We start from the raw sequence: 18,193 nt of genomic DNA, 5'->3' as shown, positions 1-18,193 counted from the left end.
TGAATTGAAAGTGCAGATTGTTATTAATGATTATGATATAGTTGGGATCACAGAGACATGGCTCCAGGGTGACCAGGAATGGGAGCTCAACGTTCAGGGATATTCAATATTCAGGAGGGATAGACATGAAGGAAGGGGAGGTGGGGTGGCGTTGCTGGTTAAAGAAGAGATTAACGCAATAGAAAGGAAGGACATAAGCCGGGAAGATGTGGAATCGATATGGGTAGAGCTGCGTAACACTAAGGGGCAGAAGACGCTGGTGGGAGTTGTGTACAGGCCACCTAACAGTAGTAGTGAGGTCGGAGATGGTATTAAATAGGAAATTAGAAATGTGTGCAATAAAGGAACAGCAGTTATAATGGGTGACTTCAATCTACATGTAGACTGGGTGAACCAAATTGGTAAAGGTGCTGAGGAAGAGGATTTCTTGGAATGTATGCGGGATGGTTTTTTGAACCAACATGTCGAGGAACCAGCTAGAGAGCAGGCTATTCTGGACTGGGTTTTGAGCAATGAGGAAGGGTTAATTAGCGATCTTGTCGTGAGAGGCCCCTTGGGTAAGAGTGACCATAATATGGTGGAATTCTTCATTAAGATGGAGAGTGACATAGTTAATTCAGAAACAAAGGTTCTGAACTTAAAGAGGGGTAACTTTGAAGGTATGAGACGTGAATTAGCTAAAATAGACTGGCAAATGACACTTAAAGGATTGACGGTGGATATGCAATGGCAAGCATTTAAAGGTTGCATGGATGAACTACAACAATTGTTCATCCCAGTTTGGCAAAAGAATAAATTAAGGAAGGTAGTGCACCCGTGGCTGACAAGAGAAATTAGGGATAGTATCAATTCCAAAGAAGAAGCATACAAATTAGCCAGAGAAAGTGGCTCACCTGAGGACTGGGAGAAATTCAGAGTTCAGCAGAGGAGGACAAAGGGCTTAATTAGGAAGGGGGAAAAAGATTATGAGAGAAAACTGGCAGGGAACATAAAAACGGACTGTAAAAGCTTTTATAGATATGTAAAAAGGAAAAGACTGGTAAAGACAAATGTAGGTCCCCTGCAGACAGAAACAGGTGAATTGATTATGGGGAGCAAGGACATGGCAGACCAATTGAATAATTACTTTGGTTCTGTCTTCACTAAGGAGGACATAAATAATCTTCCAGAAATAGTAAGGGACAGAGGGTCCAGTGAGATGGAGGAACTGAGCGAAATACATGTTAGTAGGGAAGTGGTGTTAGGTAAATTGAAGGGATTGAAGGCAGATAAATCCCCAGGACCAGATGGTCTGCATCCCAGAGTGCTTAAGGAAGTAGCCCAAGAAATAGTGGATGCATTAGTGATAATTTTTCAAAACTCGTTAGATTCTGGACTAGTTCCTTAGGATTGGAGGGTGGCTAATGTAACCCCACTTTTTAAAAAAGGAGGGAGAGAGAAACTGGGGAATTATAGACCGGTTAGCCTAACGTCGGTGGTGGGGAAACTGCTGGAGTCAGTTATCAAGGATGTGATAACAGCACATTTGGAAAGCGGTGAAATGATCGGACAAAGTCAGCATGGATTTGTGAAAGGAAAATCATGTCTGACGAATCTCATAGAATTTTTTGAGGATGTAACTAGTAGAGTGGATAGGGGAGAACCAGTGGTATATTTGGATTTTCAAAAGGCTTTTGACAAGGTCCCACACAGGAGATTAGTGTGCAAACTTAAAGCACACGATATTGGGGGTAAGGTATTGGTGTGGGTGGAGAATTGGTTAGCAGACAGGAAGCAAAGAGTGGGAATAAACGGGACCTTTTCAGAATGGCAGGCGGTGACTAGTGGGGTACCGCAAGGCTCAGTGCTGGGACCCCAGTTGTTTACAATATATATTAATGACTTGGATGAGGGAATTAAATGCAGCATCTCCAAGTTTGTGGATGACACGAAGCTGGGTGGCAGTGTTAGCAGTGAGGAGGATGCTAAGAGGATGCAGGGTGACTTGGATAGGTTGGGTGAGTGGGCAAATTCATGGCAGATGCAATTTAATGTGGATAAATGTGAAGTTATCCACTTTGGTGGCAAAAATAGGAAAACAGATTATTATCTGAATGGTGGCCGATTAGGAAAAGGGGAGGTGCAACGAGACCTGGGTGTCATTATACACCAGTCATTGAAAGTGGGCATGCAGGTACAGCAGGCGGTGAAAAAGGCGAATGGTATGCTGGCATTTATAGCGAGAGGATTCGAGTACAGGAGCAGGGAGGTACTACTGCAGTTGTACAAGGCCTTGGTGAGACCACACCTGGAGTATTGTGTGCAGTTTTGGTCCCCTAATCTGAGGAAAGACATCTTTGCCATAGAGGGAGTACAAAGAAGGTTCACCAGATTGATTCCTGGGATGGCAGGACTTTCATATGAAGAAAGACTGGATGAACTGGGCTTGTACTCGTTGGAATTTAGAAGATTGAGGGGGGATCTGATTGAAATGTATAAGATCCTAAAGGGATTGGACAGGCTAGATGCAGGAAGATTGTTCCCGATGTTGGGGAAGTCCAGAACGAGGGGCCACCGTTTGAGGATAGAGGGGAAGCCTTTTAGGACCGAGATTAGGAAAAACTTCTTCACACAGAGAGTGGTGAATCTGTGGAATTCTCTGCCACAGGAAACTGTTGAGGCCAGTTCATTGGCTATATTTAAGAGGGAGTTAGATATGGCCCTTGTGGCTACGGGGGTCAGGGGGTATGGAGGGAAGGCTGGGGCGGGGTTCTGAGTTGGATGATCAGCCATGATCATAATAAATGGCGGTGCAGGCTCGAAGGGCCGAATGGCCTACTCCTGCACCTATTTTCTATGTTTCTATGTTTTCTATCAGTCTCTTCAGCTACCTCATTCAGAACCCCGGGGTGTAGTCCATCTGGTCCAGGTGATTTATCCATCTTCAGACCTTTCAGCTGTGCTTATGTATACGTTCATGTGTGTGTTTGAGAAGATATTCATTGATACGTGTATATGTGTGTTGTGCATTTTCCTAGGTGTGTTTAAAGGTGTATGTTCACATGCTTCTGCATATGCCTGTCTGTGTGTGTATGTGTGCATGCATGCACTTGTGTGTGTGTGTGTGTGTGTGTGTGTGTGTGAGAGAGACTTAGTGTGCTTGTGTGTGAGAGAGAGTTTGTGTCTACGTGTGTATGCATTCAGATGTGTGTATGTTTTTAGAACAGGGATCTGTGCTTGGTGGTTGCTGCTTCCTGGAAGAGGAGCACTAACAAGTGACCCCAGGTTAAGCGGCAAATAACATTTTACAACTGTGACATAATCCGTCTGTGTGAAGTGACAAGAATCTTGATCAATAACAGTCACATATTTACGGAATCGCACTGGCAAGCACTCTCGCTCCTTGTAGTCTTCTGCACAGTCAGGATTGCTCACACATCTCCCTTCTTATTGAATGTGATGTAATTTTCTGGCATGCAGCTTCATTCAGTACGTGACACTGTAATCATTCAGTGTAGTGCACGCACCTGAGAACAACCGTACACATGGTACTCAGACACTTCAATCATCTCACTCTGCACCGGAATGACACATCCTCGCCTGCTCTACTCCCTCCCTCTAACACCCTCTCCTGAGCTCTCACACTTGTACCCCAAACACACACCTCACACACTTCAGCAGTGTCAGTATCAGGATTCAAGATTGAAGATTCAAGTTTTTTTTTATCACGTGGACGTTGAAATGCATCACCTGCGTTAGCAACCAGCAAGTCTGAGGGTGTGCTGGGGGCTGTCTGCATCTGTCACCACACATTATGGCGCCAACATAGAGTGCCCACAATGCATGGCAGAACACAACAGGGCACAACACAAGCAACAAAATAACCACAGCAAAAATAGCCCCATTCCTCTCTCAACCAGCGTAAATACACAGTCCCCTACCCTCAGGAGAGGCTTCCACCCCTCCCACAGACTTGGACTCAGCTCGACTTGGATCTACACACCACCTTACTCACCATTGATCTGACTCAGAATACTGGATAAACGTGAGCAGTCACACGCACTCTCGTTATAATTTACACACTGTTTTGCTCGCCACAACCCAGCAAGAGAGAAAAACAGACAGAAAATTTATTGTGGTCTGTTTACTTATAGCTGCCTCCCATTTCTCCACACACAATAATCTGGACATTCTTACTCCAAACAATCTCGTGAGAAATACTCCTAGTAGGATCCCAGGAATGAAAGGGTTAAAGTATGAGGAGCATTTGACGGCTCCGGGTCTGTACTTGCTGCAGTTCGGAAGAATGAGGGGAGATCTAACTGAAACCTTCAAATATTGAAAGGCCTAAGTAGAATGGATGTGGAGAGGATGTATTCAATAGTGGGGGAGTCTCAGACCAGGGGGCAAAGCCTCAGAATAGAAGGATGTCCCTTTAGAACTGGGATGAGGAGGAATTTCTTTAGCCAGAGGGTGATGAATTTGTGGAATTCATTGCCACAGATGGCTGTGGAGGCCAAGTCATTTGGTATATTTAAAGTGGAGGTTAATAGATTTTTGAGTAGTAAGGATGTTAAAGGATACAGGGAGAGGACAGGAGAATGGTGTTGAGAGGGATAATAAATCAGCCATGATGAAATGATGGAGCAGACTTGATGGGCTGAGTGGCCTAATTCTGCTCCTGTGTCTTATGGACTTATTGTCTGAAGAAACTGAGTTGCTGAGGTTATTTATAGTGAAAACTTGGGAGGAGATCCTATTTTATTCGATGATGGTAATGAGTGGTAATTCAGAGCCAACCAGCAGTTCATATTTAATGGGCTCCATGGTCAGGTTGTCATAGCCAGAGGTGGTAATAGGGATAAGCTCCCACTACCATTAAATGCTCTCAATGGCGTCCGCCTGAAATAGCCTCTGACAACCAAGTCCAGCTCCTGGCCTTCACGTGTGGCTTAGCTACTAAGCCCAGCAGAACCATTTCTAATGACAGGAGAAGGGGCAAAGGCGGGTTACTGGCACCTTAAAGCAGTAGGGGCTGGTCAGCCATGGCTGGAGCTCACCCAGGAGAAGGAGAACTCTGATCTCAAACCTCCGCTACCTTGCAGCTGTGGGGAGGGCTTTGACGGGTAAAAGCCGAGGAAAAATCCAGAGCTGCGGCCCCTAAGGCAGTCCTACAGTGAGCTCAACGCTGACTGGCAACTCCTGCGATGCTGCTGGTGGCCAAACTGTATCGGTCTCCACCGTTCCATTGGGTTCCTCACTGCGTGGAGAGAGGGAGCTTGTTACACGGGCAACAGCTTGCTCTCCACATCGTACTTCCCGGGCTTGTGTATCATGAAGACAGCTGGGATGCAATACCCATCGTCGACCCCAACCAGAAGAAGGGCCTCATGACCGGGAAACGACTGGGTCATGATTTAATAAGAGAGCATAATTTACAAGGGCACGGGGAAAGAGCAGGAGATTGGGACTAAAAAGAACCAGTATAGACTCAATGGGCTGAAGAGCCTCCTTCACCATATCAATTCCATTTTGATTAAAGCAAAGACTTTTCAAAGGAATTTGTATGTGACATAAATCTCCCAACGGTTTAAAGAAATGATGGAGGTGGACTCAGATATTGTTTTTGGCTGCCTGTGCTAAACATGCAAAATAGCAGTGGGTGCTTTGGAAATTCAGTTATATGGACTTCCTTTGAACAGAGCATTGGAAATGAGAAAAATGTGAAACTGCTACCCCCCGCATATTTAGCTAAAGCAAAATAAAGCATCTTTCCACCCTCGATGACTTGTTCAGCGGGCTGTGTTATGGAACAGCAACTGAAGTTTTTTCTTGGAAAAAGAAAGTCAGTGAAGTTTACGCCTCAGGGCTGCTCACCAGATGTTTGGGTGTGGGGTAGTGATTACGAAACCTGCATCTCAAATACTTGGCTTCCAGGTTCAGGAAGTCATCATGAGAAACAGTCTGTTCCTAATCAGGCATGGGGAGGAGGTTAGTCACTCCTCTAACAAGCACTCCAGCCCTGTTGTCACCCCTGATGCACCAGTTGTTAGTCCCCCCCCGTCCCCTCGGGCCACTTCTTCCAGTGCTAGCAAGTGGACTGTTGAACTATGACAGGTTACAGCTGGGGCATCTGTGAGGGCAGTCTGTTTACTCCTGTGTTCTCTTAGGAAGCGGGGCCACATGTAACACGCTGCTGACTTGTGGTTTCATTCAATTAGCCTTCAGCGCTAACCCCCAGCCATCTGCTCCCGATTACTCTGGACAACGGCACTGTACTCACTTGTCAGGCCTTGTCAGTGGCTCCTCAGATCCGGGAGTAATCCCCACACACTCTCTCATCCTCTTCCCTCTTCTTTTTTGTGATTTTTAGAATCCCCTCTCATTAGCTTACATTCTGTCTCCCCCGCTTCCCCTTTATCCTCTGACTTCCCCACCCCCACTTCTTCCTTCCTAATCCTTTACTTTCCTTCTCGCTAAATAATGATGTTTTCTTCAATGCTGGGCAAAGGGATAGGACCCAGTCACTCCCTGCCCAGCTAAACCCCTGGCCATGAATCCACACTGCTTTGTATCCATCCTAAGTGATAACACTGAGCAAGGGGCAACCTGGGCCTCCCTGAGTTGCATTTCTCTTTCGTTCTCTTCCCTTCAGTTCCCCACCCTGTGAGTCGGGCAGTCACAACATCTCCCACTTATGGCAGGTTGGCTGGCCTCTGTCAATTATCCCTCGTGCAGGAGAATTGGGAGAAAGATCAGAAGTTCAAGGGCATGTGAAAGGGACGAGGTCACATGGAAATCAGGGAGTGGGTGATGGGATTGATGGGATTGCATAGATTTCAAGGACAGAATTACCTCCATCTAAGTCATAAGAAAGTATGAAAATGAAAGCATTTCTTTTAAAAGACAATAACTCTGAAACTGGAGTCCTCAGCCGGGCACTGAAAAGTCAGCATGGGTTTTTAGGTCCTTTTGTCGATGAGTATCGCCCTACGTGTTTTCTCTCCAACTGATTATGAGGATGCGTAACCTCTGTTAACTGAACTCAGACCAGATATTCTGGGAAACTGGCAGGAGTTAGCTTTCAGCAGTGATTTAATGCAAGGCCATTGAGGTATTTTAAAAAGCTATTGTGATTAAGAAGTGATTTGGTGCAGGCAATTTTTGATAGTGTGCCAAGTTGGACTATGAAATAAAGAGATTCATTCATATTTATAATAACCTTGTTCTAATATGGAATGGTAAACATTACCCAGAAAACCTACCGGTCTTTTAATTCCTTCCACCTTTCCTGACGTGAAGTTTAGACACAAACCAGGCACCATAATTTTAAATATAAATTCAGAGTTCGTTCTGTTTTAAATTAGTCACAGATTTTGTTGTGTGTGTGTGCGTGTGTGTATTTATGTGTGGGTATGTGTGCGTGTGTGTATGTATATGTGTGTGTGTGTGTGTGTGTGTGTGTGTGTGTGTGTGTGTGGGTGTGTGTATATTAACTGTGTCCTAACAATACTTGTATTTATACGACTCGACTTCACGTTGAGCATATTTGCAAGAATTTCACTCTGTTACTGAATGGTAATCATTTGTCAATTTGTTAGGAGGCCATTATAATATAATTAAGTGTAAGATCCGAGCTGAGTTTGTATAAAATGCATTTGCAGAAAGATTAATCAAAATGAGAAATCCGAATGCTGGGAGTTGGCAAACAATGATGGATTGAAATACATATTCCTTCAATGATGTAACCTCCTCCAATCTAAAGGGATCTCTCTGTTCCTTCAATTCTGGCTGCAAAAACATCTCCCAGTGTTTTTTGTCCAGTGTTTGCCACCATGTCTAGGCCACACCTTCTGGAATTCATAAACATCTCAACTTTCCTCCACCTCCCCTCTTCGCCCCTTTGTGTTCATTGTTGTGAAAACTTTGACCCTTCCGCCTTTCGACAAGGTGTCACAACTGGTGCTGAGGCATCACGGCCCCACTGAGTCCATGCCAACCATCAAGCACCAATTTGCTCGCATCCCCTATTCTTTTTCTTTGCATCCTCCCCATTTCCTTTTCAAACTTGGATTAATTTCTCAGGAAGGGTGTGAGGTGGCTCACCAAATTGCTAGAGATGGGACAATCTTGGATTTTCTTTGGAGTGTCAGAGCTGAGGGGAGATCTGATGGGTTTATACAATTATGAAGGCATAGATATAGTCTTTTCCCTGTGGTAGGAGTGTCAGATACTAGAGGACAATGCTTTAGGATGAGAGGAGAAAGGGTTAAAGCAGGCTTTTTAAATAGAGGGTAGTAGGAGCCTCCAGCGCGCAGCCAGGAGAGGTGATGCAAGAGCAACATTGCAGAGGCATTTAGACAGATTCATGAACAGACAGGGAATAGAGAGATACCATTTATGTGCAAGCAGATAGGATAGGCATCATGGTTAATACAGACATAGTGGTCAGACAGTCCTGAACCTGTTCTGTACCGTTCTACGTAACAGCACCCAGATTCTAACCCTCGCCCACACGCTGAGAGCGACTTACAGTGGCCGATTAACCTCCCAGCCCCGCGCGGGTGGGGGATAAACTGGAGGCACCCGGAGGAAATCTGTGTGCTCGCAGGGAGAGGATGCAAACATTTTGAATGCTGTGAAGAAAAATGCCGCATGGGTATGAGAGTCAGGTCACTGAGAATACGCTGTCTTTTCCAGCAACCACCACGTCTGCTGCCACCGTTGTGTCCACGCAGTGGGGGGCGGAGAACGCCACCGAGGCTCCTTGCATGGATGAAGCCGATCCTGCCTGTATGATCGGCCCCCATGTGGTCGGTGAGTGCTATTACATGCCAGAATCACAACAATAACAACACATGGATGCTTCAGTCAAAGATAACATGTCTAACCGTACATCCTTTGGTAGGCGGGAGAAAACCTGTGTGGGGAGATCATACAAGCTGCTTATAGATAGCAGTGTGAATTGAACCCCGGTCTCACAGCTACCGCTGTAAGCACTGTGTTACGATGCTGCCCTTCTGCCTGCATGAACAGAACAGGAGAGGAACCCCCTCGGTTTGTGCAGCTTATGCAACCTGCCAAACTGCCTAGAAAGCTCAGGTCACAATGTAAAGATTAAAGGTCCGAAGAGACAGAAATGACCTTTATTTGTCGCATGTACATCGAAACGTACAGTAAAGTGCGTCATGTTGTGTCAGATCAAATCAGCGAGGTAGCCCACAATGGCGGCACGATTCTGGTGCTAACGTGACATGCCGATGGCTGACTAACTCTTATTCATCTGTACACCTTCGGAACACAGGAAAATCTGGAGGAAACATGTGTGGTCACAGGGAGAACATACAAACTCCTGACAGGCAGTGGCTGGAATTGAACCCTGATCCTACAGCTGTTGCTGTAAAGTGTTGTACTAGCCGCCATGTCACCATGCTGTCCGGTATAGATATATGGGTTTCAGTTTCTTTTCAGACAATAGCAGGATGAGATATCTCCTTCTGGTTCATATACCGCAGTTATAATGCCAGCTCGAGTCTAGCAGATCGTCCTTAAGAAGCAGTCAGCCAAGCATCCTGATGAACACAGGGCCTAAAGGCTTGTAAAATATATACAGGAGGAGCACAAGCCAATAGTCCAGAGGCCAGTAATCCGGAGTAATGTTTACTTGTAAACCAGAGAAACAAGGCCGACTGTTCACAGTAGTGATGGGCCGGTCACTGGGCAATAGCTCAGGGGAACAGCAACCCAAGAACACGAGCCTGTAGTCCAGACAAACGAAGGAAAGCAGGCGCAAGACTCCAACAAGTGCCAACAGATACTAGGCCAGTCATTCTACATACTCAGTGATCCGCAGACACAGCCAGTCCCAATGTCTACCATGTTTAAAAACACATTCAGAGAAACTCTAGCCACCAAGACACCCTTGTAAATGAGTGAGTTGGGGACATGTCTGAGATCTAAATGTGAACAGAATCTTATTTTGTCACTTCTGACCTTAAATGTGGCAGGTGAAGAATAGGAAGACCAACTTACTGGGTTTTTTTTGCTTACGTAGTAACCATGGTAACCAGTGGGAGGGGTCGTTGATTGAAGAGGGTCTGCAAGGCTAGAGTGGGCCAGGAAGATGGCTAGGTAACACCACTATGCTCTTAACCACAAACAATGTCAGAAAAGCAATAACCTGTCACCTTCAGATTCCCCACTGATGCTTCCCACTTGAAAGTTCTCCTTGGTCTCCCTCCTTGCTGCTGTTGAGGCCAATGTAATCTCTGTACTCCTGGGATCTCCCTGACCTCTTTTTCCCCACACCCTCTCCAGTGTAAGTATGTGTCCAGTCTCTCATTCTCTCCCCTCATTGGCATCAGGGCCGGACCACCTCAATGTTTGTCAAGTGCCTCCCTGAATCCTGGCAGCTCTGCCAGTGATGGCGAATGACACAGGTCCAAAGGCAGGGAGGGCAAGTAATTTAGTAATATGGGAAAATGAACGACGGGCAGTGTTGTGCCTGTGAGGTGGCTCTTCCCCATTTGGCACAAAGTTTGGTGTGGCCATCCCTTAGTCCCATTGCATCTGGAAGGCAGGGGAAGAAACTTTGTCAATGTAGGGTCATAGAGTTGTAGAGCACTATATTACAAACACAGGCCATTTGGCCCATCTAGTCCATGCCAAGTTATTATTTTGCCTTGTCCCATTGATTTGCATCTGGACCATAGCCATTCATAACCCCCTTTCCATGTACTTATCCAAACTTCTTTTAAATATTGAAATGGAACACACATCCACCACTTCTGCTGACAGCTTGTTCCACACTCTGAGTTAAGAAGTTACCCCTCAGGTTTCCCTTAACTTTTCACTCTTAATATGACCTCTAGTTCTAGTCTCACCCAACCTCAGTGAAAAAGGCCTACTTGCATTTACCCTATCTGGACTCCTCATAATTTTCCATACTACTATCAAATCTCCCCTCATTCTCCTAGGCTCCAGGGAATGAAACCCTAACCTATTCAACCTTCTATAACTCAGGTTCTCAAGTCTGGGCAACATCCTTGTAAATTTTCTCTGTACTCTTTCAATCTTGGTGATATCTTTACTGTAGGTGGGTTACCAGATGTGCACACAATGCTCCAAATTAGACCTCTCCAATGTCACCTACAACTTCATCTGCACAAACTCCATTACTTATTGCTGACTCCCCAGCTTGAGATCCCTCAGGTTCTGCACCATTTCCCCCACATTTGCCTCCCTTGCCCCTGTTTCAATAGTGACAGTAGGAGGCATTGAAATTTGACGTGGTTTCTGTCTCTCTCTTCCTTATGTTCCATGAGTAATACCTCTCCAACTCGACTTCACACCTTTCTCCCCTCCCCCTACCTCTTCTCCAACTCTTCTCCCTCAATCACCACTAAGACCTGTTGTATTGACCTACACATAGTTTGTTTTAATCAAACCTGTTTTCAAGACTTCCTGTAATAATTGCTCGATCAGTTTCCTGCATGTTTAAGGTCAGACCTTAGGCTTAAAAAAAGTAGCTGCAAAGGGACTTGCAATCAAAGAAAGTAGTTCACATTAAGAAATGGAGGGGTTGTCTGCACAAACACACTCCCTAAGGAACTAGGACCTCTGTTGAAGAGGTAGCTTTACCATTAAGGACTCTAAAAGATCATGTTCCCCTTTCCAGTTGTCATGTTAGATAGTCCTCAACAGGACTCGATTTCAAGGGTTGACCGTAAAATATTTTCCCAGCAGCAGAGATGTGAGCTACAGAACTCATTGGAGGATGATAGTCTTATATTTTTCCTTTTATTTTTCAACAAATGGAAAACAAATGATGGATGGAAGAGTTTCTCCATTTTTGACCTTTGCAGTCTGGTAATTGGAATAGTGTCTGAATTCACTGGGGGACGGGGGGGGGGGGGGAAGGTCTGCAGAACTAATTCTGGTTATTCCCACTGAAAGTGACACTGGAAGGAAGGCCGACTGGGAGAGTTGCGTGTTCTGAGGGTGGGCTGCTGTGCGTTACAGGAGTAGGGAAGGACGGAATTTGGTTCTTCCTGAAGGTTTATCCTACAGTGGATTAGCTACATCATAGACCCCGATATGCAGAGTAGTCCTCTTCTAGAGGGACATCCTCTGTGGCCAAACGCTGCTTCTGGAGGGGTGCACATGGAGCTGAGAAGGGAGGGGGACACCCGCCTAGCCAGCCAGATACACCCTAGCGATCAATGGCCCTCACACCTGACCTGCCAAGTGTTTGTGTAGACGGGGTAGGAAAATTTTTCCATCCACATAGAAGGATATCGAACACTAGAGGACATGCATTAAAGGTAAAAGGGGGTGAATTCCAAGGAGATGTGGGAGGGGAGGGGCAAGCTTTTATTTTGTACAGAGTGTGGTGGGTGCCTGGAACGTGCTCCCTGCCTATTGCAGGTACTATAGCAGCATTTAAAAGGCTCGTAGATAGGCAGAAGAATGAGCAGAGAATGGAGGGATATGGACACCGTGTAGGTAGAAGGGGTAATTTTGTTAGGCATTTAATTGAAGTTTAAAGAGCTCAGAGCAACATCATGGCCAAAGGGCCCATTCCAATTGTACTGTAACTATGTACAGAAATGGTGTTGACATTCCACTGAGCATTTGCTCTCCTTATTTCACCTTCACAAAAGCATCCGGCTTACTCTTCACTGCAGCTACGGCTCTCTTCTCACTGTAGATCTGTGGTGTTTAATCTACCTTGTTCCCTTGGGAAGGAAGGGAGAGGAGTTTAACATGGATGAGAAGCAGTGGTGGAACATTGGTACCTTGACCACTGATGGCATTGACTGGTGCGGTGGCTGGTGGGTGGTGGGTAGGGGTGGTTGTAGCTGGAAAGGGAGTGAATACACATCCTGAAGAAGGATTAACGTCACGCTCTGCAGATATCAACTCCAGCATCGAGGGCTTCAACTGCAGCTTCGGGGACGCGCACGAGAGTGAGCTGTGTGGGTGGTCACATGACCCTTTAGCCCCATCCAAGTGGTCCGTTCACTCTGGGAGCCCGAAGGTGGAAGATTTGCGACTGAACCACTACCACAATATGGGTAAGTCAAACTAAAGGCAAGTTGAAGGGGCAGTATCTCCTGCTTTTCAATAACTTGTGGTCTAGTTTTACATTTGCAGTTCAGCAACAGTCTGGTTTATGTCTTCCCTCTCTTCCTGTACTGTCAGGCTCTGTCATTAATTCAGTGTGGCTGCGTCAGTGCTCAGACAAGTCCGCTCTTCCCCAACCTTCCATCACCTTACTGGCTGGTAACAAAATCAATCTACATTCCCTCCTCACAAGCTAATTTTAGATGACCGGCCATCTTCAAAAGCACACAATATTCTGCAGTTGCTGGAAATCTTGAGTGACACACACAAGATGCTGGAGGAACTCAGCAGGTCAGGCAGCGTCTAAGGAGAGGAATAAACAGGTGACTTTTCTGGCCAAAACCCTTCAACAGGACTGGAAAGGTTGCAGGGGGGGGGCGTGGTGGTGGGAAAGCAAGAATAAGAAGGTGGATGGAGAGGAAGTACCACCTGCTGGTGGTAGGTGAAGCTAGGAGAGGGGATAGTCTGGTGGGCAGGGGAGGGGTAATGAAGTGAGAAACTGGGAGTTGATAAGTGGGAAAGGTAAAGGGCTGAAGAAGAAGATATCTAACAGGAGAGGAGAGTGAACCATGGGAGAAGGAGAAGGAGGAGGGGCAACAGAGAGAGGTGATGGGCAGATGAGGAAAAGGGAAGGGGTAAGAGGGGAGCCAGAATGGGGAATTGGGAAAGAAGAGATGGGGAGGGGTGAAATTACCAGAACTTAGAGAAATCCATCTTCATGTCTTCAGGTTGGAGGCGACCCAGACCAAATATGAGGTGTTGACTATATTTACGTTCTTCCGTGGCCTTGTCCTTCCATCATTCTGCTCCCTCCTCCAGCCCTACAATTTTCTGGGATCTTTACACTGTTTCATTCCAGGGTCCTTTCATATCCTTGATCTTTATCCAAGGGGCAAAGTGCAGTTCATCCTTTCATAAACCATTTCATTTGCTCGTCCTTTGAGAACATTTACAAGCATGTTGCCGGGACTTGAGGGCCTGAGTTATAGGGGAACATTGAATAGGTTTTCCATTCCTAATTCTGGCTCCCCTCTTTGCTGTTCCCTTTTCCTCACCTGTCCCTCACCTCCCTCTGGTGCCCCTCCTCCTTCCCTTTCTCCCATGGTTCACTGTGCTCTCCAATCAGATTCCTTCTTCTTCAGCCCTTTACCTTTCCTACCTATAACCTCCCAGCTTCTCACTTTGTCCCCCCTCCCCCATCCACCCACCTTCCCTCCCCCCCCGCCACCTGGCTTCATCTATTGCCTTCTAGCTTGTACCACTTCCTCTCCCTACACCTTCTTATTTTGATTTCTTACCCCTTTCTTTCCAGTCCTGATGAAGGGTCTTGGCCCAAAACGTTGCCTGTCCATAGATGCTACGTGAGCCACAGATTTCCTCCAGCATTTAGTGTGTTGCTCAGAATAAAATTATGCGGGTAATAGACAGGGTGAGTGCATGCAGGCGTTTTCTCCACTGGTTGAGCGAGACTGAAGCTAGAGGTCATCGTCGTCGTGGCTATCCCTTGAGATCGAGGATGATGGTCTTCGTTCTGAAGAAGTGGCCCACAGAGCGAAGACGCCTGTGCGTGTATTTGTTTAACGTGTGCTTGATGTTGCACTCCAAGAAGCACACGATACTTCACAAATCAACCAACTGATTCCAATGTCATAAGTTTAGGGTGAAAGGTGAAATATTTAAGGGGAATCTGAGGGGAGAATTCTTCCCTCAGAGGGTGGTGGGAGTGCGGAACCGGCTGCCAGTGGGAGAGGTAGATATGGGTTCAATTGCAACATTTAAGGGAAGTTTAGATAGCTACTGTGTATGGATGAGAGGGGGTGGAGGGATATGAACAGAGTGCAGGTGGATGGGACTAGGTAGAAGATCAAGTCAGCATGGACTAGGTGGGCTGAAAGGCCTATTTCTGAACTGTAGTCCTCTAGCCCCTGAAAGCATAATGCAAATAAGAAAGTATTTGCATTATGGAGCCTTTCACACATCTCCCTCTTTTTTCCAGATAAATGGAACTACCTGCACATCGAAACCTCCCGGTTACTGGAAGGACAGCACGCCAGGTTACTCAGTCCCATGGTGCCGCCCATTAACAGCCACCGCTGCATGGTGTTCTGGTACCGGATGCGCGGTGCTGGTGTTGGCGTGCTCCGGGTACTGCTAAGGAAGAGACCAGATGACCTGATGCTCTGGTCGCTGAGGGGAGATCAGGGTGACAAGTGGAAAGAAGGAAGGGTCATCCTGCCAGGATATAACAGTGACTATCAGGTAACTTGCTACCTAGGTTATGGTTACTGTACACTACCAGCCCATACGACACAGGGGGCAGAATTAGAACATTTGTCCCTTCGAGTTTGCTCCACCATTCAATCACGGCTGATTTATTTTCCCACTCAACCCTGATCTCCTGCCTTATCCCCATAACGTTTGATGCCCTTAATAATCAAAAACCCATCAAACTCTGCTTTGATTAGACCCAATGACCTGGCCTCGATGGCTGGTCTTTGGCAATAACTTTCTCAGATTCACCGCCCTCTGGCTAAAGAAATTTCTTCTCATCCGTAAAGGGTTGAGATAGGCTGTCCCACTATTGGAACCATCCTCTCCACGCCTGCTGTATCTAGGCTTTTCAATATTTGATAGGTTTCAATGAAATCCCCCTTCATTCTTCTAAACTCCGGTGAGCGCAAAGCCAGAGCCATAAGATGCTCCTCATACATTGACCCTTTCATTGCCAGGATCATTCTCGTGAACCTCCTCTGGACCCTCTGGATCCTTTGCTCAATAAGGGCCCCGAAACTGCTCACAATACTCCAGATGCACTCTGACCAGTGCTTTATAAACCCTCGGCATTATGTCCTTCATGTAATCAAGCCCATTTGTAGTTTGATGAAGAAGTTCTTAATATTCTATTACCTTACTTCCCTTCTCTTTCCAGGTCATCATTGAAGGCATTGTAGGCAGAGGTGTTAGTGGAGAGATGGCCATTGACGACATTGCTATAGCATCGCATATATCGCTCGATCACTGTATTCGTAAGTACCCGAGCCTCTTCATCAGCTGCAACTTATCTGGGCCAGTAGGGAGAGGGTAAGCAAAGGGGATCAGAGAAAAGTCGGTAAATTTTGTAAGGTAATCCATCAAGGGTAGTGCTGTGGATCAGTAGGGTGAGGTTGTTGCTTCACAGAGTTAAAATCCTGGGTTCGATCCTGATCTGGGATGCTGTTTGCATGGAGTTAACACATTCTCCCTGTGACAAAGTAGTTGCCCTGGTTTCCTCCCTTGCCCCAAAGTTGGGCTGATTGGTCAGTTAACTGTAAGTAGTGACAGAAAATGGACGGCTATGTAGGAAGGAAGGGTTAACTTAATCTTAGAGTAGGTTATAAGGTTGGCTCAACATAATGGGCCAAAGGGCCCAACCTGTGCTGTGGTGTTCTGTGTTCCACGTTCTAAATCGCCCCTTGTGATGGATGGGAATCCAGAGTTGATGGGCTGAATGGCCTCCATACATCATAAGGAAAGCCCGATGCTGTGACAGCTCAGGGCATTCTGGAGTTCAGAGTTCAATTCCAGAGCTGTTCGGTAAGGAACATCTGTACGTTCTCCCCGTGGAAGGTGCGGGTGCTCCGGTTTCCTCCCTCAGGTTAGTTGGTCGTTGCAAATTGTCCCGCGATTAGGTTCGGGTTAATCGGGGCTGCGGGCTTGTTGGGGCAGCCTGGCCTGAAGGGCCAGAAGGGCCCTGCTCCGCACTGCATCGATAAATAGATAAATACGAGTAGATCTTCTGACTAATTCATGATGATGGACCAGTACGTCCCCATCTGGCTCAGCCTCATTACCACTTCTTGCCTGGTGCTGCCTTCACCCCCACAGCATGATCATGAGTGATGTCGTTACTGCTGTAACCAAGGAAATCTGGCTGGGGTCAGTCTGCTCTGTGCTCTGTACTGGCCCAGGATAAGGAGAGAGTGGTGCTCTGGGAGAGGAGGACAGGGTCATATTACTCAGCTAGGGCACAGAGAAATGTCATCGGCAAGACATTTGGGTGGTAATGGGAACTGTCTAGAGAATGACAAGCTAAACATTCACATAAAGTGATTTCCAACTGCTTGGTGTTAATGAGCACGTTAACATCTGAAACATGGCCATCTGCTTGAACTTGTCATGATCACATGGATAGCTATGAAGTTAAAGAGCTGATAGCCTGGTCTGAGATGATGTTAGCTGAGAGGTTAGATTCTGGACTAGTTCCTGAGGATTGGAGGGTGGCTAATGTAACCCCACTTTTTAAAAAAGGAGGGAGAGAGAAACCGGGGAATTATAGGCCGGTTAGCCTAACGTCGGTGGTGGGGAAACTGCTGGAGTCAGTTATCAAGGATGTGATAACAGCACATTTGGAAAGCGGTGAAATGATCGGACAAAGTCAGCATGGATTTGTGAAAGGAAAATCATGTCTGACGAATCTCATAGAATTTTTTGAGGATGTAACTAGTAGAGTGGATAGGGGAGAACCAGTGGATGTGGTATATTTGGATTTTCAAAAGGCTTTTGACAAGGTCCCACATAGGAGATTAGTGTGCAAACTTAAAGCACACGGTATTGGGGGTAAGGTATTGGTGTGGGTGGAGAATTGGTTAGCAGACAGGAAGCAAAGAGTGGGAATAAACGGGACCTTTTCAGAATGGCAGGCGGTGACTAGTGGGGTACCGCAAGGCTCAGTGCTGGGACCCCAGTTGTTTACAATATATATTAATGACTTGGATGAGGGAATTAAATGCAGCATCTCCAAGTTTGCGGATGACATGAAGCTGGGTGGCAGTGTTAGCAGTGAGGAGGATGCTAAGAGGATGCAGGGTGACTTGGATAGGTTGGGTGAGTGGGCAAACTCATGGCAGATGCAATTTAATGTGGATAAATGTGAAGTTATCCACTTTGGTGGCAAAAATAGGAAAACAGATTATTATCTGAATGGTGGCCGATTAGGAAAAGGGGAGGTGCAACGAGACCTGGGTGTCATTATACACCAGTCATTGAAAGTGGGCATGCAGGTACAGCAGGCGGTGAAAAAGGCGAACGGTATGCTGGCATTTATAGCGAG

The 18,193-nt window shown here is 46.4% G+C and overlaps 1 protein-coding gene across 2 annotated transcripts in view; it reads left to right on the top strand.

Moving 5' to 3' along the window:
- LOC134348366 (neuropilin-2-like) overlaps window positions 1-18,193 on the top strand; it is a 116,993-nt gene that overhangs the window by 74,780 nt on the left and 24,020 nt on the right. For both annotated transcript variants that reach the window (XM_063051614.1, XM_063051615.1), the window contains exons 11-14: window positions 8,680-8,796; window positions 12,894-13,055; window positions 15,101-15,363; window positions 16,034-16,130. In XM_063051614.1, coding sequence (XP_062907684.1) covers window positions 8,680-8,796; window positions 12,894-13,055; window positions 15,101-15,363; window positions 16,034-16,130 — 639 coding nt within the window. The remainder of the gene's footprint in view (window positions 1-8,679; window positions 8,797-12,893; window positions 13,056-15,100; window positions 15,364-16,033; window positions 16,131-18,193) is intronic.

The sequence above is a fragment of the Mobula hypostoma genome, chromosome 6 (genome assembly GCF_963921235.1).
Source record: "Mobula hypostoma chromosome 6, sMobHyp1.1, whole genome shotgun sequence".
NCBI classification, from domain to species: Eukaryota; Metazoa; Chordata; class Chondrichthyes; order Myliobatiformes; family Myliobatidae; genus Mobula; species Mobula hypostoma.
The sequence above is the reverse complement of the archived record's forward strand: the minus strand, read 5'-3'. Positions and strand labels throughout refer to the sequence as shown.